The sequence below is a fragment of the Saccopteryx leptura genome, chromosome 11, assembly GCF_036850995.1.
Source record: "Saccopteryx leptura isolate mSacLep1 chromosome 11, mSacLep1_pri_phased_curated, whole genome shotgun sequence".
NCBI classification, from domain to species: domain Eukaryota; kingdom Metazoa; phylum Chordata; class Mammalia; order Chiroptera; family Emballonuridae; genus Saccopteryx; species Saccopteryx leptura.
Window position 1 is genome coordinate 32,021,514 of NC_089513.1, and position 25,617 is coordinate 32,047,130.

Consider the following 25,617-nt stretch of genomic DNA (forward strand, 5'->3'; position numbering starts at 1 on the left):
CTCCGATGGCCCTTTGTGCCGGGTCTCCTCTGCTAATTCGTCTCCTGGACCGTGGCCCTGCGCACAAGCGCGGCCTCCGTCCCGTGGACGAAGACCCGGCCGAAATAGCTCAGGACCTTCTAGAAGGACCCGCGCCTCAAGGGCCCGGGTAGCGTCAGGAACCTCCTGCTGCCCCTCAAGTCGGGGCTCCCAGCAGCTAAAGGGGTTAGCCCAGGCGGGAGCCTTGGCAAACGTGTCTCGAGTTTCAAGTGGCGCAAGGCTGCGGAGGGGCTCGAAGACAGGCTCCCCAAGAAAGGGTCCCCAGTTGGTCTGGACGCTCACAGTTCGCTCAGACCGCGCCTTCGCCCGCTCCCAGCCCTGCGAGGCTCGCGGCGCTGGCGAACACGCGGCCAGGCTGGCGGATTCGCTGGCCAGGGACGGGGATCTGAGCCGCACTGCGCATGTCCCGCAGTCCGGGCCGGGGGAGGCGGTGTTTCCCGGCCGCGCGCTGCGCGCCGCTCTAATTAGTAATTGTCCTGCTCCGGAGAGGCGCGGGCGCGTGGAGCGCCTAATCCTGGCGGCTCTCCGGCGGTACCCGGACCCCGGGGCACTCGGGCCGATGAGATCGCCGTTTCTCCGTACCCTGTAGAGGTTTCGAGAGAGAGAGAGAGAGAGAAGCACGGGCCGGTTCTGAACCCTCCGGACCGCCTGCGGGGAACTGAACCTGCGCGCGGGGCCGGGCAGTGGGACTGCGAGGCCGCGAAGAGGTGAGTCCCGCAGGTCCGGGCGGGAGGTGGGGGGGGCTGCAGAAAGGGGAATCCCCCGGGCTGTAGAGGCCGGGCTTCTCAGTTTGGGATGCACAGATGACTTCGGGGTCCAACGGATGACTTTCATATTCAAAGGTAGGGTCGTATTTAAAAAATAAAAAGCCCTTAGAAGCTGTGGTGTGCCCCCTTTTTCTCTACTTGTCTCTTTCTCCAGACCCTTTCCTTAGGCTTTTTGCGGGTCCGCGATCGCCTTAAGCATCCTCCCTGGAGAAAGGCACGGAGCTGCCCCTGAGCGTACCGTCTGTGCTTGTCCCAACCCATCCCGCCCCATGCCTCTCCTGTGATTGATTTGGCTCTCGTTTGCCCATTATAACTTCAGGTCCCGAAGACTGTTCTTTTAGGAGTCTGGCCCTATGGTCCTTACATATTTCCATATTCACTGCTCCTATCTGTGCAACACTGCTGACATTGTTTGGAGCACTTTTCATGTAGTTTCCTCAGTCACCCTGTAAATAGGTATTGCCAGCTTTTCCTGGTGCAAGGAAGAACACCTGAAAGTGATAGAGGTAGACTGCCCCATGCCCTTGCTCTCTCATACTGTAAAACCCGGCTTCTTTGTTTCGCCGAAGACTGGTGAGCTCCGTGACGACTGGACATTTGAGTCTTGAGTTACCCGTCTATCCACCTATCTGGACTATATCTCCCTCCCATTAACTGAATTCTGCTTTTCTTTTCTCTTTTTAAAAAATTTATTTATTGACTTTTAGATAGAGGAGGGAGAGAGAGAAAAGGGGGGCAGGAAGCATCAACTCATAGTAATTGCTTCCTGTATTTGCCTGGACCGGGCAAGTCCAGGGTTTTGAACTGGTGACCTCAGCATTCCAAGTGGATGCTTTATCCACTGCGCCACCACAGGTCAGACGAATTCTGCTTTTCAAGTCTCAATTCCTAAATCCAGACATCATTGTCCGGGTGAATGTTGGTCTATGATAAAATTTTCACTGATTTATAGCAACATAATATAGTTTTTTTTATTAATTTTAATTTTCCTAAGGAGCCCTTATTATGCAGTCATTCAAAAGCATGAAATTAATCTATATGTATTGACATGCAGAGATGTCACTTTTGAGTAGGAAAAGCCCTGTTTCTGTGGTTTAAGTTCACATCTGCTTGAGTATACATAGAAAATGTCCTCAGACATACACTGAAACTGGCAAAAATTGGGTGACTTTGAAGAGAGGTATTGGGGGAAAGAAGACTAAAATTGATTTGTGTATAGTTTAAGAAGAGTTTTAAATTATGAATTATTCTTAGATTGCCATATCTACTTCTTTTGATGTTAAAATAATTGTTTTATGAAATGATGATGGTAGAGGTAGTTTCCTTTGTTTTAAATCATTGTTCTCAACACAATAAGAAGTTGCCAATATGGCTGTGGCCACATGGATCTCTCCAAGTGTCTGGATTGCTTTTATAGTGATAAAATTACAGAGTCTTTTAACACTGCAGTTCTCCAGTTGTTTTGCGTGATTTGGTAATGGAAAGGGTAAGAATGAGGACTCTATTTTCCATATTTTCACAGCACCTAACACTGCACTAGTCATACTAAATGATGCTCTGTAAACATTGATTTGATTAGACATCAATGTTCAGCATGAAATTTCTTAATTCAAATTATTTCAGAAGTGAAGGCAAAATTTCTTTTTTATGTTTTTTCTAGGAAGGTACAATGGCAAGGAGTTTATCTGTAATCTTCATCCTGACCTTCACTCTGTCAGGCACAAATCCCCTTCGTGAACTAGAACCAGCAACTGCCTTCCCTCAGACCACTGAGAAAATTATTCCAAACTGGGAATCTGGCATTAATGTTCACCTGGCAGTTATCACACGGCGACATCATCTACAGCAGCTTTTCCATCGCTATGGAGAAAATAATTCCTTGTCAGTTGAAGGGTTCAGAAAATTGCTTCAGAATATAGGCATAGATAAAATTAAAAGAGTTCATATACACCATGACCACGAGCATCACTCTGACCATGATCACCACTCCGACCATGATCACCATTCTGACCATGATCACCACTCCGACCATGATCATCACTCGGACCATGATCACCACTCCGACCATGATCACCATTCCGACCATGATCACCGCTCTCACCATAATCATGCTACCTCCGGTAAAAATAATCGGAAACCTCTTTGCCCAGAACATGAGTTTGATAATTCTGGTAAAGAGCCTAAGAACAACCAGGGGAAAGGATCTCGCCGATCAGAGCATGCCAATAGTAGAAGGAGTGTTTTAATCAAGGATGGTGTTGGTGCTAGTGAAGTGACCTCAACTGTGTATAATGCTGTCTCTGAAGGGACTCACTTTCTAGAGACAATAGAAACTCCAAAACCTGGAAAACTTCTCCCCAAAGATATAAGCAGTTCCACTGCACCCAGTATTACAGAAAAGAGCCGGGGAAGCCGGCCAGCTAGGAGGAAAACAAACGAATCTGTGAGTGAGCCCAGGAAAGAATTTATGTATTCCAGAAATACAAATGAAAATACTCAGGAGGTAAGATGAGTGCTGATCTTATTTTACTCAATATTCCTGCTTGTCCTGTCATTGCCATTTCATTTTTAGTCAGAGGAGTTGAAGGTAAAAATAACATGGCGAGGTTATTACAAAAAGAATTTCCATTTTCAGCAAGGCACTTGGCCCAAAATGTTCCTACTGTGTTGTAATCGTTTCTGATAAAAAGATAATAATAAATGGGGGCAGGGGGCCAGTAAGAATACTGCTGCTTGCTAAAACTGTTTCCTAATATGGAATTTAAAATACGTATAGAAAGCAGATATCAAAGTTATTTTTGGAAAAAGTCTTTAAAGATGAATATTAATTAAAGATGGGAGGTTGAAAATGTAGGAGTTCGAATCCATGTTTTAGGGAAAGGTGTGGTTGAAGAGGCTGGAGAATTCAAGAACAGCCATACCTCCTTGCAAAGAGATCATAATGACTTGTGGAGTGATTGAAATGGAAACTGCTACCAAGAACAACACAATGGACAAATGAATGTCTGGGCAGTGAAGTTCATGTTTTTTTCTAGATTAGACTTCCAGACTGGACTCAGTTTGTCTTGCCTGAAAAATGTCAAAAACAAGAATTAGTTGTTATATGTTTAGTAAGCAAAACTTAAGTACTTCTTTCAGATCGTCATATGACTATTAATTTTGGGATAAACCTATTTATGGTCATTCCTGTAGCAACACTGGTAATAAAGTTTGTTCTGAGTAGTGTTAACCAAGAAAGAATTGGTGGAGTTTAAAATAACTGAACAGAAAATGAGAAATAGTTACCACCACCAATTCTGGGGGAATAGAAGGAGCTTAGATTACTCAGAAGATTTTCTTCAAACTACTCATCTAATTGTTGAAACAGTTGCTTGCTGGTACAGGTTTGTTTTATTATCAACCCTACCCTGCACGAGAGTAATATACATACTTTAATGTTCTCTTATAGAGCATTATTTTGCTAGGCGTGTAGTCATAACTGAGCTAACTTGCAAGTATGATCATTGCTGAAAGAGTGACGTGTTTGGGGCTTGTATAGGCCAGGTAGAATGGCGTGGGGTACTAAAACAACATGTTTCAATCTCTAATGAAGCCCATCTCAAAATTAAAGCTCATTTCCTTAATAGGTTTATACAATGAGTTAACAGGCTTGTGAATGTTCATTTATCCTCAAGCTTATTTCACTTGAGGCTTTCCCCCTAGGTGACTAATGATGTGTCTCTTTCTGTGAAGATGTAGGAGGCAGAGAGATGAGATAACACTATTGTGGCATGGTACCTCCAGGTAGTTTGAGGCAAGTTCCCAAGTACCTAAAACAAAAGTTGATTTCAATTAGTGTTAACTTAAAAAAAAATTAAGTAGCTTCCCTAAGGAGAAAGGGTGTGGTGTCATCAAACAACATTTTCAGATTTTCTAGTGGGAATGCCTTCTGATGATTTTCACTGCTTTTTTTTCTTTAGTGTTTCAACGCATCAAAGCTGCTGACATCTCATGGCATGGGCATCCAGGTTTTGCTGAATGCAACAGAGTTCAACTATCTCTGCCCAGCCATTATCAATCAAATTGATTCTAGATCGTGTCTGATTCATACAACAAGTGAAAAGAAAGCTGAAATCCCTCCAAAGACCTATTCTTTACAAATAGGTAAAATCGCATTTTTATATGTAAAAATAATTTCCAATAGATACATATATATTATAGTTTTCTTTACATTTACAAAAACCTATTCATTTTTCAGCACTATTTCAGATATATCAATTGTTCTCTGCCTTGAATGTGAAGAAAACAAGTGTGTTAGCCTTACTCTTAAAAACAAAACAAACAAAAAACCTTAGCTTGTTATTTGCCTGTGTTAACCTTATCTTTTAAAAAGTAAATAAAAATAAAGCATAGGTTGTAACTGGCCTGAGGTCATCCCACAGGAAATGTCAAAGTTATCTGAAATTTGGACTTTTTATATATAGACACACTGGGAAGAAGGTTCAAAGTTAATCTCGGCTGTTTAGGAGACTAATTCAGGATAAACTCTGCCATGGTGTAGAGTTTCAGTGCTCGTAAAACTAGAATGAAATAATTGCATTCTTTACTGAGGAAATTACTGAATTCCGTTTCCTTCTCTTTTTTTCTTTTTCTTTTCCCCCCTCTTCTTTATTTTCTTTTTTATTGATTGATTTTAGAGAGACAGGAAGAGGGAGGGAGGGAGCGGGAGAGAGAGAGAGAGAAAGAGAGAGAGAGAGACACACACACACACACACACACACACACACACACACACGGGTTGGGGAGGGAGAAACAGAAGCATTCATTTTGTTGTTCCACTTAGTTGTGCATTTGTTTGTTGCTTCCTGTATTGCTCCCCGACCAGGGATTGATCCCACAACCTTGGTGTTTCAGAACAATGCTCTTACTGACTGAGCTAACTGGCTGGTTCTCTTTCTTTTCTTTCTCTGTCTTCCTTTCTTTTCTTTCCTTTTTTATTTTTCCTTCCCTTTCCCCACTCCCCCCCCCCCAGTTTTTTTTCTCTCTTATACTTTAGGTGTTACAGGAGTTTGAAAATTCTGTTCCCAAATGAGCTAGAGTTCATCCTCGTTTATCAGTTTTTTCCCTTCTTTCTCTCCAGCTGAAGGATATTCCACTAGGTTTATGCTCTTTTTCTGGAGAGCTCAGATTGTTCGTTTGAGTCCATTTGTTGGTTATTGCTCTGTTACCACAGTCTTATTCCACTGAGTTTGTATTTCTTTAAGACTGCCACACTATTTTACAAGTTGTTTACAGTTTATCAGTTGTATGTTTTGTCCTTCGCTCTTTTTTGTTTGACAGCCTGGGTTGGTGGCTTTATAGCCATTTCCATCATCAGTTTCCTGTCTTTACTGGGTGTCATCTTAGTGCCCCTCATGAATCGGGTGTTTTTCAAGTTTCTCCTGAGTTTCCTTGTGGCATTGGCTGTTGGGACATTGAGTGGTGATGCTTTTTTACACCTTCTTCCGCATGTAAGTATGGTAGTTTTGTCCTAATAGAGTATTGTATCATTCAGCATTGAGAATATATATTGTTTTTGGTTTGTACTAGAATTTTTTGTATTGATATGTATAAAGGTTAGAAATTTGTTTTAGAGGAGTTGATTTTAAAATATATTTGGTAACCAAAAGCTGTGTTTTTTTGCTTTTTAAAGAGAATTAACTAAATACAGACTAATTTAACACTTTGGAACCCTATTAATAAAGGAGATGGATTCTGCTCAAATATTAGTACTGCAGCACACTGCAACAGTGTGAGTTATATGCTTGCATGTTAGTAAGTATAATTGCCACAGAAATAAAAAAATGTGACTGTGTATCTAAGAAACTTAAGGATTTTTCTTCAGAATTGTGTTTATGTGTGTATTTAAAGTTACACTTTGTGGCACAAGTAAATTCCTAAATAAAGCAAGTTTGGTAAAGTGAGTTTGCTTTTCCATTAAATATTTGGGATGGATGCACAGGCAGAAAATATTTGGATCTCACTTTCTGAATTTCCTTTAGAGGTTTGCAGGTAAAGGGGGGGAGGGGTTTCCTGGATTATTTTTCACCAGGCTTTATCTAATGTGAAAGAACTATTTTGCTGTGACAAACTCCCTGACAGATGTTCAGGAATACCTGATGCACAAAAGTGATGTGTGCAAGGGGCATACCCTATGTATGACATCACCACCACCTCCAGTCTCATCTCTGTGTGCATGCCACACCGATTTCCTAACGTGCAGTATTAGCAGCTCCTGCACTCAGCTGCAGGGCACTGAGGCAGTACCCTGTATCTCAGGGACTTGCCAGGTTCACTGCACAGATTAGGTTTCTTGCACATGTACTTATGACGGGAATGAGCTGTTCAGTTAGGAGTGTGAGCAGTACGCACTTATAGGCCTGGTAAATCTAGCCATTCCCTGTTGTTTGTGGCCATTGTAACTTGTCGAACATTGAAAATACCTACTACCTATGTGTTATGAGGATCATTGGGTTATGTTATCTATCTTTATACTCAACAGATCCAATCTGCTAAGTGCCATAGTACATTATGTTCATTAAACTCTAGATAGCTGGCTGCTTTTCGGTCATTTTATTTTTAATATCCTAAACTTATCATTCCGAAGTATCCCATTAACTGTCTAATTCTGAACTATTTAAACTTGACCTTAGCCAATATTTCTCATGTGTAAACTAATAAATTTATAAAGTACATGTTTCTTGCCTTTAGTCTCATGCAAGTCACCATCATAGTCACAGCCATGAAGAAACAGCAATGGAAATGAAGAGAGGACCTCTATTCAGTCATCTGTCTTCTCAAAACATAGAAAAAAGTGCCTATTTTGATTCCACATGGAAGGGTCTAACAGCTCTGGGAGGCTTGTATTTCATGTTTCTTGTTGAACATGTACTCACATTGATCAAGCAATTTAAAGATAAGAAGAAAAAGGTAAGAAAGCATACTGAGTACTTACTATGCATCAGACATTTAGAGTAGTTTTCTAACTAGACTGTTAGCAGAGCTTGTCCAGGTTCGATGATCTTTGTTTGAGGGGGCTTGGGTATCCTTGAAATCCTTTTTGCTCTGAGAGGCATTAATGGAGAGCTATTCTGTATCTTTATAACCCTGGAGTTGTCTATCCTCAGAATTCCCTTCAAACTCACGAGAGGGCGAGAAAGGCAAGGATTAATATTTATACAAATGGCCTGACCTGTGGTGGCGCAGTGGATAAAGCGTCGACCTGGAAATGCTGAGGTCGCTGGTTCGAAACCCTGGGCTTGCCTGTCAAGGCACATATAGAAGTTGATGCTTCCTGCTCCTCCCCCCTTCTCTCTCTCTCTCCTCTCTCTCTCTCTATCTCTCTCTCTCCTTTCTAAAATGAATAAATAAAATTAAAAAAATAAAATAAAAAAGAAAAGAAAAACTTTATTTAAAAAAAATATATATATATTTATACAAATGACCAAACACAAGTGGGTCCTTAAAGATCAGAACCATCATGATAATGGCCTTGATGATGGCAATGTTTTCATAGGTGTATATTTATTCTCAAAGTCACTGAGTAGTATACATTAAATATATAAAGCTTTTTATATGTCAATCATACCCCAATAAAGTGGTTTAAGAAAAAAGTATTATGGATACACCCATCAATATTCATTGGTAGTTATGATTATATGATTATGTGGTTATCTGCCTTTTATCTGATGTGACTGGGCAAGTCATTCAAAAGACTATCCTAACGGTAAAAATGACACATACACATCTTTGATATTTTAATTCAACTTAAAACATCTGTACACTGTTATTCTGGTCATTTGGTATTGACCAGGATTTTCTTTGAGTTGGAGTTCTGATTTTTTTCTTTTTTTAATTTTTATTTATTGATTGATTTTAGAGAGAGAAGAGGAAAAGAAAGAAACATTGATTTGTTCCACTTATAAATTCATTAGTCGATTTCTTTTTTTAAGCAGGAGAAGCATCAAGTCTTTGTTGTGGCACCTTAGTTGTTCACTAATTGCTTTCTCATATGTGCCTTGACTGGGGAGCTCCAGCAAAGTGAGTGACCCTTGCTCAAGCCAGCAACCTTGGGCTTCAAGCCAGCGACCATGGGATCATGTATATGATCCCACACTCAAGCTGGTGAGCCTGCGCTCGAGTCGGATGAGCCCGTGTTCAAGCTGGCAACCTCGGTGTTTCAAACCTGGGTCCTCAGCATCCCAGGTCAATGCTCTATCCATTGCGCCACCACCTGGTCAGGCTCATTGGTTGATTCTTTTTTTTTTTTTTTTTAAATTAATTTATTTATTCATTCATTATTAGAGAGGAGAAACAGAGAGGGAGAGAGAGGAGAGAGAGACAGAGACAGAGAAGAGGGGAGGAGCTGGAAGCATCAACTCCCATATGTGCCTTGACCAGGCAAGCCCAGGGTTTTGAACTGGCAATCTCAGCATTTCCAGGTAGATGCTTTATCCACTGCGCCACCACAGGTCAGGCCATCATTGGTTGATTCTTTATGTACCCTAACCTGGGATAGAACCTACAACCTTGGCATATAGGACAATGCTCTAACCAACTGAGCTACCCAGCCAGGGCGATGATTTTTTTTTTTTCTACAGCTATGCTGCTTCATCTACAATTTTCAATTTTAATTTCTCTAAAATTGAGTCAGAGGTTACATACTTATAAGGGTATTTTGAGTGTTGAATCCAGATTTCAGAAATTTTTAAAATTTTATGCAGTAGTCACTTTATATAATTTGATACCCTTTTTTTAAAAAAAGCAACTTGTGTTTGAATCTTTTAAACCCATTCAATTTTATTTTTCATAGAAATAACAATTCTCACCATCGTCACATAGTAATTAAATTGTGTGGTTACAATAACAAGTGTAACTGGCTTGAAGACATTTGAAAACTTGCTTAGTTGATTCTCAGTCACTGTGGGAAACAAGTGCTTGTATGAACCAGAGAATAGACAGACCTTTTCTCAGTCCTGTAAACAGTTGCCCTTATTCCGTTTATATTCACTAAATTCTCAAATTGTAAATCATTTTTTTTGTTTCTTGTTTTTTTTGTTTTTGTTCTGGTTGTTTTATTTGTATACTTTTGAAGGGGTTGGATTTTTTTGTATTTGTTGTTTTTTTAAAAATTGCAATTTTTTGAGAGAAAGAGAGAGACAGGGAGGGAGAGAGATGAGAAGCATCAATCAACTTGTTGTTGTGTCACTTTAGTTATTCATTGATTGCTTCTCATATGTGCCTTGACCGGGGACTCAAGCTAAGCTAGTGCCTTGATCCCTGGCTCAAGCCAGCAACCTGAGGTCAAGCCAGTGACCTTCAGCTTGAAGTCAGCATCTTTGGGCTCAAGTAATGACCTTAGGATCATGATGATCACGCACTCAAGCTGGCAACCTCGGCGTTTTGAACCTGGTACCTCCTGTCCCTGGTCAGCACTCTATCCACTGTGTCACACTGCTCAGGCTCAAATTGCGTATCTTAAATCTTCTCTTGCCTCACCAGGGGTGGCGCAGTGGATAGAGCGTCAAACTGGGATGTGGAGGACCCAAGTCCGAGACCCCAAGGTTGCCAGCTTGAGCACGCGAGCTCATCTGGTTTGAGCAAGGCTCACCAGCTTGAACCCAAGGTTGCTGGCTCGAGCAAGGAGTCACTCGGTCTGCTGTAGCCCCCCAGTCAAGGCACATATGAGAAAGGAAAGCAATCAATGAACAACTAAGGAACCGCAATGAAGAATTGATGTTTCTCATCTCTCTCCCTTCCTGTCTGTCCCTATCTATCCCTCTCTCTGACTCTCCCACAAAAAAAAACACAAAAAACTTCTCTTTCCTGGACCTAAATATAGAAAAAAGTAGTGAATAAGAGTAGTTGCTTGACCAGGCAGTGGCGCAGTGGATAGAGCATCGGACTGGGATGCAGAGGACCCAGGTTCGAGCTCCAAGGTCGCCAGCTTGAGCACGAGCTCATCTGGTTTGAGCAAAGCCACCAGTTTGAGCCCAAGGTCGCTGGCTTGAAAAAGGGGTTACTCAGTCTGCTGTAGCCCCCCAGTCAAGGCACGTATGAGAAAGCAATCTATGAACAACTAAAGTGCCACAGCGAAAAACTGATGATTGATGCTTCTCATCTCTCTCCGTTCCTGTCTATCTGTTCCTATCTATCCCTTTCTCTCTGACTCTCTCTCTGTCTCTGGAAAAAAAAAAAAAAAAAAAAGAATAGTTTATTAACCTGACCAATGGTGGTACAGTGGATAAAGCAACAGCCTGAAATGCTGAGGTTGCTATCAATAGTTCGAGACTGTGCCGCCTGGTCGAGGCATATATGAAAAGCAAGTTGGTGCTTCCCATTCCTTCTCCATCTCCTATCCTTTCTCTCCCTCCCCTTTCTCTCTAAAATCAATAAAATCTTAAAAAAAAAAAAAAAAAAAAAAGAACAATTGATTCATTATTAATCCAGAAAGTCATTTGTCATTTGTGTTTCTATTGTCCCCAATTGCTTTGCTTGGACTGCTTTGAGGAAATGTCCTTCTCCATTATGTTCTCTAGAATTATTCTTTCACACTCAGCTTTCTAAAAAGAATTTCTTTATTTATTTTTAGAATAAAGGATCAAAATTAAATAATGCTCATTAGAAAAGTTTTGGAAAATTTTGGGGGAAAATAGAAAAACATTTTCTTTTGTTGTGACCTCTCTAATGCTGTGATTATTTACTTTTACTTTTTTGTGTGATCTTCCCAGGCTTTCTGCCACTCTTTTTATTTTTGTTTTAAATTTTTTAATTATAGTTGACATTTAGTATTATTTTACATTAGTTTCAGGTGTACAGCATAGTGGTCAGACAATTATATAATTTACAAAGTGATCTCCCAATAATTCTTGTACCCACCTGTACCACATACACAGTTATTGCAATTTTATTGACCATTTTGTAACTACCAATTTGTACTTCTTTTTTTTTTTTTTTTTTTTTTTTTACAGAGACAGAGGGAGAACCAGAGAGAGGGATAGACAGGGACAGAGAGAGATGAGAAGTATCAATCATCAGTTTTTCATTGTGACACCTTAGTTGTTCATTGATTGCTTTCTCATATGTGCCTTGACCGTGGGGCTACAGCAGACCGAGTAACCCTTTGCTCAAGCCAGCGACCTTGGGTTCAAGCTGGTGAGCTTTGCTCAAACCAGATGAGCCCGCACTCAAGCTGGCGACCTCGGGGTCTCGAACCTGGGTCCTCTGCATTCCAGGCCGACACTCTTATCTACTGCGCCACTGCTTGGTCAGGCCCAATTTGTACTTCTTAATCCCTTTATCTTTTTCACCATCCCCTAACCTCTTCTAGAATTATTCTTACCCTAAGGAAACAAAAGATCATTTTTAGGGGATTTTTTTTGGAGGGGAGTGGAGGTTAGTTGGTTTGTTTTACCGTTTTTTGTTTAAAATGCCATAATTTATTGAACATTATCATTTCAATTTAGTTTTTAAATTAACTTAAAGATAACTTTTCTTTAATCTGTCACTCTTTAACATGGTAGACTCTCTAAGATTTAATACAGAACACTATATTTCAAACTCTAGTTGTAACCTCTTAGTTGTAAAATCAATCTTTTGTCATGACCAATGTTTTTAAACACAGCAATAATATTACAGTATAGTGCATACTATATTACTGTTGATTGTAGACAAAGTTAGATAATCTTTTTTCTAAAGTAATATAGTTTCTATTAGAATGTAGTAAGCTCTTAAGAGCCAGAACCTCTGCCTGTTTCCTGTTACATCTCCAATGCCTAGAACAGTTACTGGCTCATAAGAGATGATTGAAAAATAGTTGCTGAATGTATAAGAAACACTAAACGACAAACAAGTAAGCATAATTTCTAGGTAAAGACGTCCCATAGGAGTTCTGCAAACATTGTTCTCTTCCTTTTTAGAATACATTAAGTATCTTTTTTCAAGGGCATCCAGATCTTAGTTTTACTTATTTAACATTTTTAATCTCATTTGGTTCCTCAAAAAGAAAAAAAGTGAACTATTTATTTTAATGTAAGTATTGAAAGTTCTTGAGGCCCATAACAGGACATTTTACCTAGTATTTTCCTTAAGACATCCATCCTGCACTCCTTTATGTCATAGTTTTAGTTTACTTGCCATCCTGGCAGTCTGAAATCTTTGTATTCAAGTTAGTGTTACATTTCATATTTGCTATAGATAGTTAGACTCTTACAGTAACTCAACATCAAACTTTCTACCAGCAAGGTTATTGCTCATGCTGGGAGCCTGTGAATCATCTGTAACATCTCCCACCTCCTCATATTCAACCTAGTTTTATTAAATATATCTAGTGTCTTTCTTCCCTCTTCTGTTCTAGTCCACCTTACCCTTATCTCCCACCTGGGTGGCAGTAGTTGCCTCCTTAACTGACTTGTCGACGTTATTTTGTCTTCTAATTTAGGCAGAGTGATTTGTTTAAATGAAAATCTGATGAAATAGACTCCACTAAAAATCCATTCGTTAGTGATTTCTCATTGGTTTTAAGACAAAACCACAACTCTTAACAGTCGTGCATTGTCGGGTCTCTAGCCACCCGGTCTCTGACCTAGGAGGCCCTAACCACAATGTCTTCCTTTCTAGTCAAGACGGGCCGGCCCCTTCCTGGCCCTCCTCCATGCTCTTCTCCCTGCCTAGAGTTCTACCTCCCTTTCCCTTCCCCAGGAAACCCTCCTCATCTTTAGGACTTGATATATAAGTCCTGTCCTAGCACTTATTATGGTCTTGTTGTTATACACTCTCATAGCACTCTGTGTTTTTTCTTTGTAAATGTATCGAAAGTTGCAATCAGAGAACTGTGTAATCATTATGTGTATAAAGCCTCCCTCTCTGTTGGGGATAAGCTGCATGAGAACAGAGACCTTATGTATCTTGTTTTACAGTATATTGCCAGCATTTAGCATAGAGAACATTATAGGCCCATAATACTGAAGGAATAAAGAAATTTATTAAAATCTACAAGCATCAAGTAAAGTGATTTAAAATTCCCTGAATTTGTTTATATTCACAAGTGTTGGGCAGATAAAATGTATTATGCTCACTTTGTTAAAAATGTTGCTGCCCACTTGAGGCCGTCACCCAGGTGATATTAATGTCTGTTGAGACTCCTTGTAGCCTGGGGCTTGGTTTTGGGATTAAGCCTTTCCCACCCTTTTTGATGTGGGGTGGTACAATCCAATCATGCCTCAGAGAAGTGACTTTGTATTAGAGATTTCCCTATTTTGTATATTGGATTAGAGGTTGTGAAGCTACAGTATAAAGTGGGGGCTGAACGAGAGTTTGTGCTCTTGGTTCCTGAGATTATCATTAGAGGAGAGAGCAGAGCAGAGAGCAGAAGGAGGCCACGTGGAGGAGGCCAGGAAAAGCAGCCAAGATGGCGGAGTGCTGAGTGAGAAGCCAGTTTGTACAGTTTGTATCTGGGATAAGGAAGGAGATGGGGAACTGAGGAGAATAAGGCTGGTGAGCTAGAAACCTTTGATTCTAGGAAACTCGGATAAGTCAGTGGCTTTGTGAGCACTGAATGTGAGTGGGTTTTGGAGCCCAGTGTGTGTCTTTACTTGCCCGCCGGGTGCAAGCTAGGATTAAAGACTATGGCCCATCAGTTTGTGGCTCCGTTGTTTCTTTACCGACTGTCTGAATCCAATGCGAACCTGCATGGGTCGGGCTGCTGTGATAGTGGCCCTAGCCATGCCCCCTGGCTTTACAACAAGTATTTAAATACATTCTCTGAGACACATTAGGGATAGGTATAATGATTTGTTTGTGTACTTGCCTTTAAAAAATCTTAAAAGCTGTTGACATAAGACCATCCAAAGCTGTAGAAAATTTTTTAGTTTATTAGAATTTATCTGAGACAAACAGGACATGCCTGGAAACAGTATAGCAACAGACTGAGAAAAATGCTTTCCAGAATGCCAGTTTACTGCCTCTGACGCATTTGAAATTAAGGAGGGAACATACTGAAGCTTACATGAAGTGAGATAAAGCAGGGCAGGGAGATCTCTGAGTAGATTACAGCATCGTTAACAGGATTCTGTGCTCTGTTGAGGGTGGTTCCAGTTCCATTCCAAGGGGTCTGAGAAAGAGGCATTTTAAATGTGTGTTAATGTAGATGCACAAAAACAATGGACAAGGTTTGCTTAAAGCAAAGATAACCTTTTACCAGGGAAGTTAGAGGCTGGAGGTAGGACCACCCACAATGACCTGCCCATTTAGAAATTTATGACCTGATCAGATCATGCTGTGAGGTTACTTTCAGTCACTGCACTCATCAGATTTATTATAGAGCCCCATTTTTGTCCACAAACCTAAGAGTATATAGATATTTTATTACATTTTTAGAACTAGAATGCAATCTTAGGTATGATAGTCATATTCAAAGGTACTACATGTTTTTAATATTTTGAATATTATTTCTATGTCAGTAGATAATACACAGGCAGCATTGTTCAAACAGTGACCTTTATGCTTGGCCTCAGAAATAGGAACAATATCTCAAGTATTGTGGTTTAAAAGCCTAATTATAAGTTTGAGGCTAACTAGTAGAGATTTGTTTAAAAAGAGAAAACTTGTTAATGGTGTTTTATTATAGGAAAAGTATTTTAGTTGTAATAACAAATACATATCACTGTCACAGTGTACTTTTAGACTGGAAAATGTATGGGAAGCATGGGTTTTCAGCGTACAATGGAGATCTAGAGAAAACCCAGCGATTGGTTAACAGATCATTAAATGTCTCAAGAAAATGCCTCTAGCTTGTTCTAAATTGATAACCTGAGGCAAAGCTCAGTTTTAATGTGTACATGAATCACCTGGGGATCTAGTTAAAAAACCGCCACTTGATTCATTAAGTCTGGGTGTGTCCTGGATTGTGCAAATCTAACAAGCTCCCCGGGGACTGCTGTGCTGCTTATTTCAAACCTCACTTAGAGTAGGTGACCTAGGGCACATTCAGAAAGATGAATGTAGTTTTTCTGGATGTCATATTACTGGCACTGACCTTAACCTTTTGAACACTTACTACACCTGGCACACACTGCTAGGTTAAAATAAAATATAGGCTTTTATTCCATTGGAGGTCTGTTACTCTGCAGTCTTTTTCTATATCTTTTGCCTAAGTGTTTATTTAAAGCCCTGTGCATAAGCAAGTCAACTATTTTAAAGTATTGCTTTCCCTTGCTATTTTAGAATCAGAAAAAACCTGAAAATGATGATGATGTGGAGATTAAGAAGCAGTTGTCCAAATACGAATCTCAACTTTCAACAAATGAGGAGAAAGTAGACACAGATGACCGTAAGTCCTGTGAATCTGAAGGCTGGAGGGAGCTCATTGCTCTGCATGGACTGATGGAAGAGATGAGACCATGTCCCCTTTTTCTTTCTAACTCATATTTTTTTCTTTTAATTGTCAGTGAGTAGGTTGTTTCTGTGTATGTTTATAGTTTTTAAATAATTTTTTTATTTTGAGGTAATTTCAGACTTAAAGAAAAATTTCAAGAATAATACAAAGAATTCTTAGGTCCCTTTCCTGTATTCCCCAGTTTTTTTGCCTCTATTTATCATTTTCTCTTTCTTTGTACACGTACATACACATTTTTCTGTAAACCAGTTGAGAGTAATTTACAGACGTGGTGTTTCTTTACCCTTACACACTTCAGCATTTGTTTCCTAAGGAAAAAAAGAGCATTCTCTTACATAACCACAATTTGGTTATTGAAATCAGGAAATTACTACTGATACAATACCATTATTTAGTCTATAGACCTTACTCATGTTTTCCTAATTGTTTTTAATTCCTTTATACGCCCCCTCCCTCAAAAGAAAAAAAAACGATCTAGAACAGGGCTGGTCCATGGACTGGTCTGCCAGAAATTTTGTGCCAGTCCACGAAAGCGTTAACCACCCTGATGTTACATGAAGATTATAGACCCAATGATCTTAGTCTAAGTTCTGCCTTAGTGATCCCCAAAATAATTCTCTTATTTTCACCAGTCCCCAAGTATAAAAGGGTTGATGAAAACCACTAATTTGGAGTACAATCTAGGTCAGATGTTGAGTCTAATATTTTTTTACATGTAAAGCTTGATCAATTTTGGTGGCAATACCACAAACTGGTATCCCTTTCAGTCACATGATATGTCACCTGACACGATGCTCTTTGTCCCATATGGGCAGTGTTAATTATCTATCATGTTTTTTCAGTGCAAAGTTACTCTTTTTCCTGTAATTTGACTGTTAGCTTTGCATTTCTTGTTGGACTGGTCAGTTAAGAGTAAAATTTTAAACCAGACTCACATTGACTTTCAAGACCCTACCCCGCCCACGGCTCTCCTTCATTGTTCCTCTGTCCGGCTGCTGGCCCTTTGACCCTGTGAGCATACCAGGTTTTCTGAGAGCTTTGCATTCACTGTTCAGTGTTGCTTCTTGGAAGCCTCTTCACCCAGATCTTCACATATATCCCTTCTGTTATTGTTTAGGTCTCAACTCAGATATCTCCTCCTCAGAGGTCTTCCTTGATCACCCACATACAAAGTTTTCTTCTCACTCTCTATCCTGTTCCCCTTACCTATTTTCTTCTCATGCTTTGCAGTGCTTTAAATTACCTTATTTATACCTGTAGTTCCCTGTTAACCAGCTTTCTTCCCACGAGAACATAAGTTTCCTCAAAGCAGACATTGTCGTTCGTTCCATTGTGGTAACCAGAGCCTAGCAGGGTGCCGGGCCCAGGGTTGGTGGTCAATAGACAGTTGCTGACCATGGAAAGGAAAAAACTTGATTTGTTGCTGCCTGTTTCTTTGTCTACTCTTTGTTTTCCGGCATACTGTCTTTCTCTAAAGAGAAAGTAAAATGTTTTTGCTCCTTTTCATGCAACCATCTATTCTCTCAAACCTTTTTAATGGACTCCAGTGAAATATATAACAATGAGAGGAAATACCTGCTTTACAACGGGACCCCCGTGTCCAGACTGCTTCCAGGAAAAGCAATACCAGTGTACAGGACAAAGGAAAAACAAAACCTTATTGTTGCAATTTACTTCTCTCTGTACAAATAGATAATAAATGGATCTTGGTGGTGATGGTGTTTCATATTCTTCTGTTTTCCCTTGAATTTTGCCCTCAAAAAGGAGAAAGTCAGACAACAGAATTATGTTTTATTTTAATTTTCAATTTAAGTATTTTTCTTAAGTATTTCTAAAATAAGTATGTGCTTTTATAATCAGGATAACACTCATCTTTTAAAATGTAAGGAGGCGGAAGAAATTAAGGGAGGATCTGGGGAGGTTAGTTATTGAAAGTTACTGTTTAAAATTCGTTCTTGATATATTAGACCATTTAATTTCTAAAATTCATTAAAACCTATTAATATTTTTCACCACTAATACTCTAATGTGTAGTCCTTCAGGCATATGTGAGAGAGTTGCTCCACTTTTTTTTTTTTTTAAAGATTTTATTTAATTTTAGAGAGAGACGGGGTGAGGTGGGATGACAAGCAGGAAGCATCAACTCATAGCAGTTGCTTCCAATATGTGCCTTGACCAGGGAAGCCCAGGGTTTTGAACCAGCAGCCTCAGCGTTCCAGGTCGAGGCTTTATCCTCTGCGCCACCACAGATCAGGGTCCACTTTAAGATTTTTTTTTACTTTAATGGTTAATGAGAATGTTTGAAATATGTCTAAGCACATTAACAAAGCCTTCTGACTGTATTGATCTTTTTGTTTATGCCTAGGACCTGAAGGCTATTTACAAACAGACTCACAAGAGCCCTCCCACTTCGATTCTCAACAGCCAGCAATCTTGGAAGAAGAAGAGGTCATGATAGCTCATGCTCATCCACAAGAAGTCTATAATGAATACGTACCCAGAGGGTGCAAGAATAAATGCCACTCACATTTCCATGATACTCTGGGCCAGTCAGACGATCTCATTCACCACCATCATGACTACCATCACATCCTCCATCACCACCACCACCAAAACCACCACCCCCACAGTCACAGTCAGCGCTACTCTCGGGAGGAACTGAAAGACGCCGGCATCGCCACACTGGCGTGGATGGTGATAATGGGCGATGGCCTGCACAATTTCAGCGATGGCTTAGCTATTGGTATACCTCTACATATTTGCTCCTTATTGGTTGATTGTCAAAATGTTGTTTCTTCTTTGGCTACTTCGACAATGAAATTCTCGGTAAAGTGAAAGGAACTGTGTCTAGCCATTATAACTGTGCCTAAATTATAACTACCAAAAGTTGTTTTAATTTGCAAGGTCTCAGTGTGTTTGGAGCATGTGTGTTTTCCCCTATACATTTAAATTCTCTTATCTGTGATATAAACACTGTTTAGGTAAAGGAATATCATTTTTTCTCTCATGCTATAAAGAAATCGTATATTCTATAAGTTCAGTTTCCAGTCTCTATCCAAAGAACTATAGGGTTTTTGCTATACTACAATTAAGAGATAATAGCATACTTCCAAATTTCAGTAACTTAGTGTTGAAAGGAACCATAGAAATAATTACAGGTAGGGGCAGTTGAGGCCTGGCAAGGTGAACCCCTTGCCCAAGGAGACAGCCCTGTTTTGTGCCACAGCTGAGAGGAGCCCAGCCTCTGCTCCCGGGGAGCTCAGAGCTCTTGCACTGCTGTGTGCCACACACAGCATAAGCAACAGAGGAGAAGATTCAAGTTGTATCAAATATTAGCTTTTAACAGGAGGGAAGCTATTTGTCATCAAATCTTTTTATGAGACAGTGAAAGAATGAATGTAAACAAGTCTGATTAGTAGTGAATTCCTTGGAGGCCAATGAAACAATTTGTATTCTTTTTTTCTTTTTTTTTTTTGTGGCAGAGACAGAGAGAGGGACAGATAGGGACAGACACACAGACAGACATGAAGGGAGAGAGATGAGAAACATCAATTCTTTTTTGTGGCTCCTTAGTTGTTCATTGATTGCTTTCTCATATGTGCCTTGACCGCGGGCCTTCAGCAGACTGAGTAACCCCTTGCTCGAGCCAGCGACCTTGGGCTCAAGCTGGTGAGCCTTGCTCAAACCAGATGAACCTGCGCTCAAGCTGGCGACCTCAGGGTCTCGAACCTGGGTCCTCTGCATCTCAGTCTGATGCTCTATCCACTGCTCCACCGCCTGGTCAGGCAACAATTTGTATTCTTAACTGCTGAGTTTTTCCCCTAAACATTTTAAATCAGTTTCTTTTACATTTTTAAGTGTTTTATGCAGTATCAATTACTTCTCAGGTTTGTGTAGGATCATCTAATCACTGTTAAGGCATAATAAAACCTTCCCTTCTTAATCATACTACCTTGTGCTCCATTGGGAAATTTAAATCTAATTGAATATAATCTGAGATACAGAATGCAGTTGGCAAAGTTCTGTTTATTCACAACCAGAATGTAGTTTATTTCTTTTACCTCATTTTGTATTCTGGTAAGATTTTTGAAAACACACCCACAAAATAACTTAGTCTTTTTCTGATTGATTTTTACACAGGTGCTGCTTTCACTGAGGGTTTATCAAGTGGTTTGAGTACTTCTGTTGCTGTGTTTTGTCACGAGTTGCCTCATGAATTAGGTAAGAGAACCATACAAATGGTATTTTTCAGATGGCTGAATTGACCAAGTGTCACTAGATTTTGTTTTGTTTTTTTTATTTTTAATTTTTCCATTATTTTGAAGCGGGGGGGAGAGGGACAGGAGTGATAGAGAAAGAAGCATCAACTTGCTCTTCCACTTAGTTTTTCCATTTAGTTGTGTACTCATTGGTTGCTTCTCATGTGTCCTGGGGATGGAGTCCACACCCTAGGTGCCCTGGGACGATGCTCTCCCACCGACCCACTCGGCCAGGGCTGGCTTTTGCTAATGATAGTTCCATCAAGCTCCCTCATAACTTTTATGCCTTCTCATAAGTCTGCTAATCTAGCTAACTTAATTTTCTTAGTGAATGTAAGTTTGTTTCTAGCCACAATTCTGACATTATAAGTACAATTACACTATTTCCTGTGTAAGGTTGCCAAAGACATCCCTACGCCCCTTTCTCACTTTCAGTTCCTATTAAATATTCTCTCATACCAGCATGCTGCTGACCTCAGTGGTCATTATCTTCATACATGTGATATGAATCAGACCACAGGAATCAAATGAATCATCTTACATTAAAAAAGAGAGTGTCATTGGAGCTGAAGAAAAAAAACCTTCCCAGAGTTGTTCTGGATCCCAGTTCATGTCCTTGTTTTTTTTTCTTATGGACACGTTTGCACACGCCAGTGACACTGTTTGCACTTTTGTTCCTTGGCATGTGTTCTGCCATTCAGAAGGCTTCTCATCTGCCTGCTTAGTGCATATAATCAGTGTCTGGTTTATGTTCTCTGTTTGAAGCCTTAACTAGTCCCATCTTAATTTGACTCATTTTCTCCTTTTATAACTAAAACATTAGACTCTTTAACTCTTAATTATAAATTGCCTTTATCATTTGCTGATAATTCATATGCGTTCTCCACCCTCCCTTTTTGTGACCAATTATGATCTTGAAGACAGTACAGAGCATAATAATAGTAAGTTTATGGTATTTATCACCCATTAACAAAATGGGAGCCTTAAGAAAAACTTTGGCCTGACCTGTGGTGGTACAGTGGATAAAGCATCAACCTGGAATGCTGAGGTCACCAGTTTGAAACCCTGGGCTTGCCCAGTCAAGGCACATTCAGGAAGCAACTACTACGAGTTGATGCTTCCCACTTCTCCTCCCACTTTCTCTCTCTAAAAATAAAAATAATAAAAAACCTGGGCTTACCTGGTCAAGGCACATACAATAAGCAACAGTGAACAGCTAGAGTGAAAAGCAACTACTTCTCGTCCCCTCACCACGAAAAATCAGTACATCTTTTAAAAAAAAAAGAAAAACTTTGAATAAAATATTTTAGTTTAGCCTGACCAGGTGGTGGCGCAGTGGTCAGGTGGATAGAGCGTCAGACTGGGATGTGGAGGACCCAGGTTCGAGACCCTGAGGTCGCCAGCTTGAGTGCGGGCTCATCTGGTTTGAGCAAGACTCACCAGCTGGAGCCCAAGGTTGCTGGCTTGAGCAAGGGGTCACTCGGTCTACGCAAACCCCCCCTCCCCCTTCAAGGCACATATGAGAAATCAATCAATGAACAACTAAGGAACCGCAACGAAGAATTGATGCTTCTCATCTCCCTCCCTTCCTGTCTGGTCTATCCTTATCTCTCTCTCTCTCTCTCTCTCTATCTGCACCCCCCCAAAAAATCTTAGTTTATAAAGTTAATAGAGTGATTTACACTGTTGCTTTTATTCCTCTTAAAAAATTGGAGATAGTTTTTAGAGATACATGGGAAGGGAGAGAAATGAGAAGCATAAACTTGTAATTGCATCGTTTTAGTTGTGCGTGGATTGCTTCTCATACATGCCTTGACCTCAAGCTGAGCCAGTGACCGCTTGCTCAAGCCAGCGACCTTTGGGCTCAGTTGGTGACTTTGGGATCATGTTTATTGTTTCTCATATGTGCCTTGATTGGGGTGGGGGGGGCTCCAGCCTAGCCAATGACTCCTTGCTTAAGACAGTGGCATTGGGCTCAAGCCAGAATCCTTGGATTCATGTTGATGATCATACACTTAAGCTGATGACTTCACAGTCAAACTGGCAAACCCACACTTAAACCAGCGACATTGGGGTTTCAAACCTGGGACCTCAGCGCCCCAGGTCAGTGCTCTTACACTGCACCACCATCAATTAGGTGGAGAATTTCTTAAATCTGTGCAATCTCTTGGTTGTATGTGTTTTAAAAATGATCTTTCAATTATTTTGTCTCCTTTTTTTGTTTTCTGTTAAGGTGACTTTGCTGTTTTACTAAAGGCTGGCATGACGGTTAAGCAAGCTGTTCTTTATAATGCTTTGTCAGCCATGCTGGCATATCTTGGAATGGCAACAGGAATTTTCATTGGTCATTATGCTGAAAATGTTTCTATGTGGATATTTGCACTTACTGCTGGCTTATTCATGTATGTTGCTCTGGTTGATATGGTAAGTTTTTAAGGTCAAATTTTAGTATTGACTAACAATAAAATAGAAAAATTGTTTATTGGAACCTTATTTTTTTTAAGGCAATAGTGAAACGAAGTCATTCTATACTCAACAAGGTAGCCTATAAAATATAGTTCCTTTAGAGTTTATCTTTGGTTGTTGATCACAAGCATATTCTTATCCTGCCTAATGTGTGTGAAGATACATAGAAATATTTACCCTTGCTGATAAGTCTTTTTGAGAGGAAAATCTCAGCAGTCATACTTTGAATTGTGTATAGATTTATAGGAGCCTAGCATGAGCCACATATTGTTGGTATGCTGTGTCTACTAAGAATCCTTAAAAGGCCCTGGCCGGTTGGCTCAGTGGTAGAGCATCGGCCTGGCGTGCAGAAGTCCTGGGTTCGATTCCCGGCCAGGGCACACAGGAGAAGCACCCATCTGCTTCTCCACCCCTCCCCCTATCCTTCCTCTCTGTCTCTCTCTTCCCCTCCCGCAGCGAGGCTCCATTGGAGCAAAGATGGCCCGGGCGCTGGGGATGGCTTCTTGGACTCTGCCCCAGGCGCTAGAGTGGCTCTGGTCGCAGCAGAGCGACGCCCCGGAGGGGCAGAGCATCACCCCCTGGTGGGCATGCCAGGTGGATCCCGGTCGGGCGCATGCGGGAGTCTGACTGTCTCTCCCCGTTTCCAGCTTCAGAAAAAAATAATAATAATACAAAAAAAAAAAAAAAAAAGAATCCTTAAAAGTTCCTTATTAATGGAAAAAGGAGTCACACTTCATCAAAGTACACATAACAATCCCACCAATCTTACTGCTAAAATTTTTTTGCTTTTTTTTTCTTCTTTTCCAAGTGAGAGGAGAAAAGATAGTGACAGATTCCCACATGCTCCCCAGCCAGATCCACCCAGCAACCCCTGTCTGGGGCCGATGCTTGCAACCGAGCTATTATTAGCACCTGATATGGAGGCTCCATGGAGCCATCCTCAGCGCCTGGGGCCAATGTGCCGCAACCAATCGAGCCATGGCTGCAGGAGGAGGAGGCAGGTGGAAAAGCAGATGGTCACTTTTTCTGTGTGCCCTGACCGGGAATCAAACCCGTGACATCCATATGCCAGACCAACGCTCTACCACTGAGCCAGCTGGCTAGGGCCTAAAATTTTATATAGTGTAAGGTTCCTATATATCTGAACTCAGGTAAGCCATGCGTTATATTCACTTCAGATACTGGCTATAACTGAAGCAGGAACAAACTGGACCAATATAAATTTGACCTGCTAAGCAAATTGTAAATAATCATTGTTACTAAAACTGCTATGAAACACTATGTGACATTATTAGCTAGAATCAGTATGTATGCAGTCATGTTTTAAGGAATTGACTCAGTATATCCAACTTCATATATTATGAATATACTGTCCTGCAAAAGCTTATAAAAACCAATCTGTAGTTTTGAAACCTTAAAGGTCGCTTCCCTTTTTTCTTTTCTGAGGTACCTGAGATGCTGCACAATGATGCTAGTGACCATGGATGCAGCCGCTGGGGATATTTCCTTTTACAGAATGCTGGAATGCTTCTGGGTTTTGGAATTATGTTGCTTATTTCCATATTTGAACATAAAATTGTGTTTCGTATAAACTTCTAGTTAGGATATAAATGGTAGAGAAGCTTAAATTGCTGTCTATAGTTTGAATAGGTCATAGGGTATGCTGTGATATGCCCCATTTAAGGTTAGTGGATTTTGTGCTTTTTGTATTGAATATTACCATTTGTTACGCTTATAAGGTCAGTTATGGTGGTAAAGGTACTTTTTAATATTTAAGTTATTCTATTTGGGGACTATAACTATATGTGCAATTTACCAGTTTTACCAGTTTACTGTATAAACAAGAAATTTGGCATGACATATTCTGTATATTTCAGGAAAAATGTCTTTAATGTTTTTTTCTAGAACTAATTTAATACAGTAATTCCCATGCTGGATTTCTGGCTCTGGAGAACTGCTGGTGTTTAGGACTAAGGATACGCATGAAGCCTAAGATACCAATAGAGCTGTACTGCATATAAGCTTAGAATTAAGGGGGAAAATATGTAAGGATTAAGAAGACATAAATTTCTTACAAAAATATCAAAAATGTGGTTATAAAATAGAAGGTTAATTTAGATTTAAACTGAAAAGGCAATATTAGTAAAGTATAAAGTACATTTATAAACATTTTTGTCAGAGTATTAATGTTCCCATAAAACCAGTAAGCACTTTTTACTAATATAGTTGTATGTTTAACTTTGTATAATGGAAATGTCTAAATATATTTAATGAATTCAAGCACTATATTGCTGGTCCAAGAAATTTGAATTTTAAAATATTTGTGTGGAGACACACCAAATGAGTATGAATAAGTTTATGTATTGTCCAAAGTTATGATTGAATGGTTATCTGGTTTACTAAATGTCAGCGTATTAGAACTTTGAGGTGAAGACATGAAAACCGTACTGAGTGTAATTTGATTTCTGGATTCAAGAAGTACTTTGGTATCGTTCAGTGCTTCAGTGTTGACATAAGCAATTGTTATGTTTATATGTAGTACTTTAGACATGCTAGGGCCATCTGTGGCATTCTCTAGATGTTTTTCTACCAAATAAAATCCCCGTATCAGCCTGATATTAGATGTCTGATATTTTTTAACCATCTTAACCATTTTTAAGTATATTCATTTTGC

General features: G+C 40.0%; 1 protein-coding gene across 1 annotated transcript; it reads left to right on the top strand.

The window, feature by feature from the left end:
• Positions 1 to 602: 602 nt before the first annotated feature.
• SLC39A6 (solute carrier family 39 member 6) lies at positions 603 to 25,559 on the top strand. Its single transcript, XM_066353472.1, has 10 exons — positions 603 to 746; positions 2,467 to 3,309; positions 4,766 to 4,949; positions 6,126 to 6,295; positions 7,536 to 7,754; positions 16,047 to 16,152; positions 18,584 to 18,961; positions 20,359 to 20,439; positions 22,711 to 22,901; positions 24,390 to 25,559. Exons 2-10 carry the CDS (start codon positions 2,476 to 2,478, stop codon positions 24,540 to 24,542), a joined length of 2,316 nt encoding a protein of 771 aa, XP_066209569.1. The 5' UTR covers positions 603 to 746; positions 2,467 to 2,475; the 3' UTR covers positions 24,543 to 25,559.
• The last annotated feature ends 58 nt before the right edge of the window (positions 25,560 to 25,617 follow it).

Bases quoted from the DNA above. Each gene is read 5' to 3' on its own strand.
- SLC39A6 (XM_066353472.1), top strand. From the start codon at position 2,476: ATGGCAAGGAGTTTATCTGTAATCTTCATCCTGACCTTCACTCTGTCA. The intron at 4,950-6,125 runs GTAAAATCGCAT...TTTGTTTGACAG, and splicing joins GACCTATTCTTTACAAATAG to CCTGGGTTGGTGGCTTTATA. The intron at 16,153-18,583 runs GTAAGTCCTGTG...GTTTATGCCTAG, and splicing joins GAAAGTAGACACAGATGACC to GACCTGAAGGCTATTTACAA.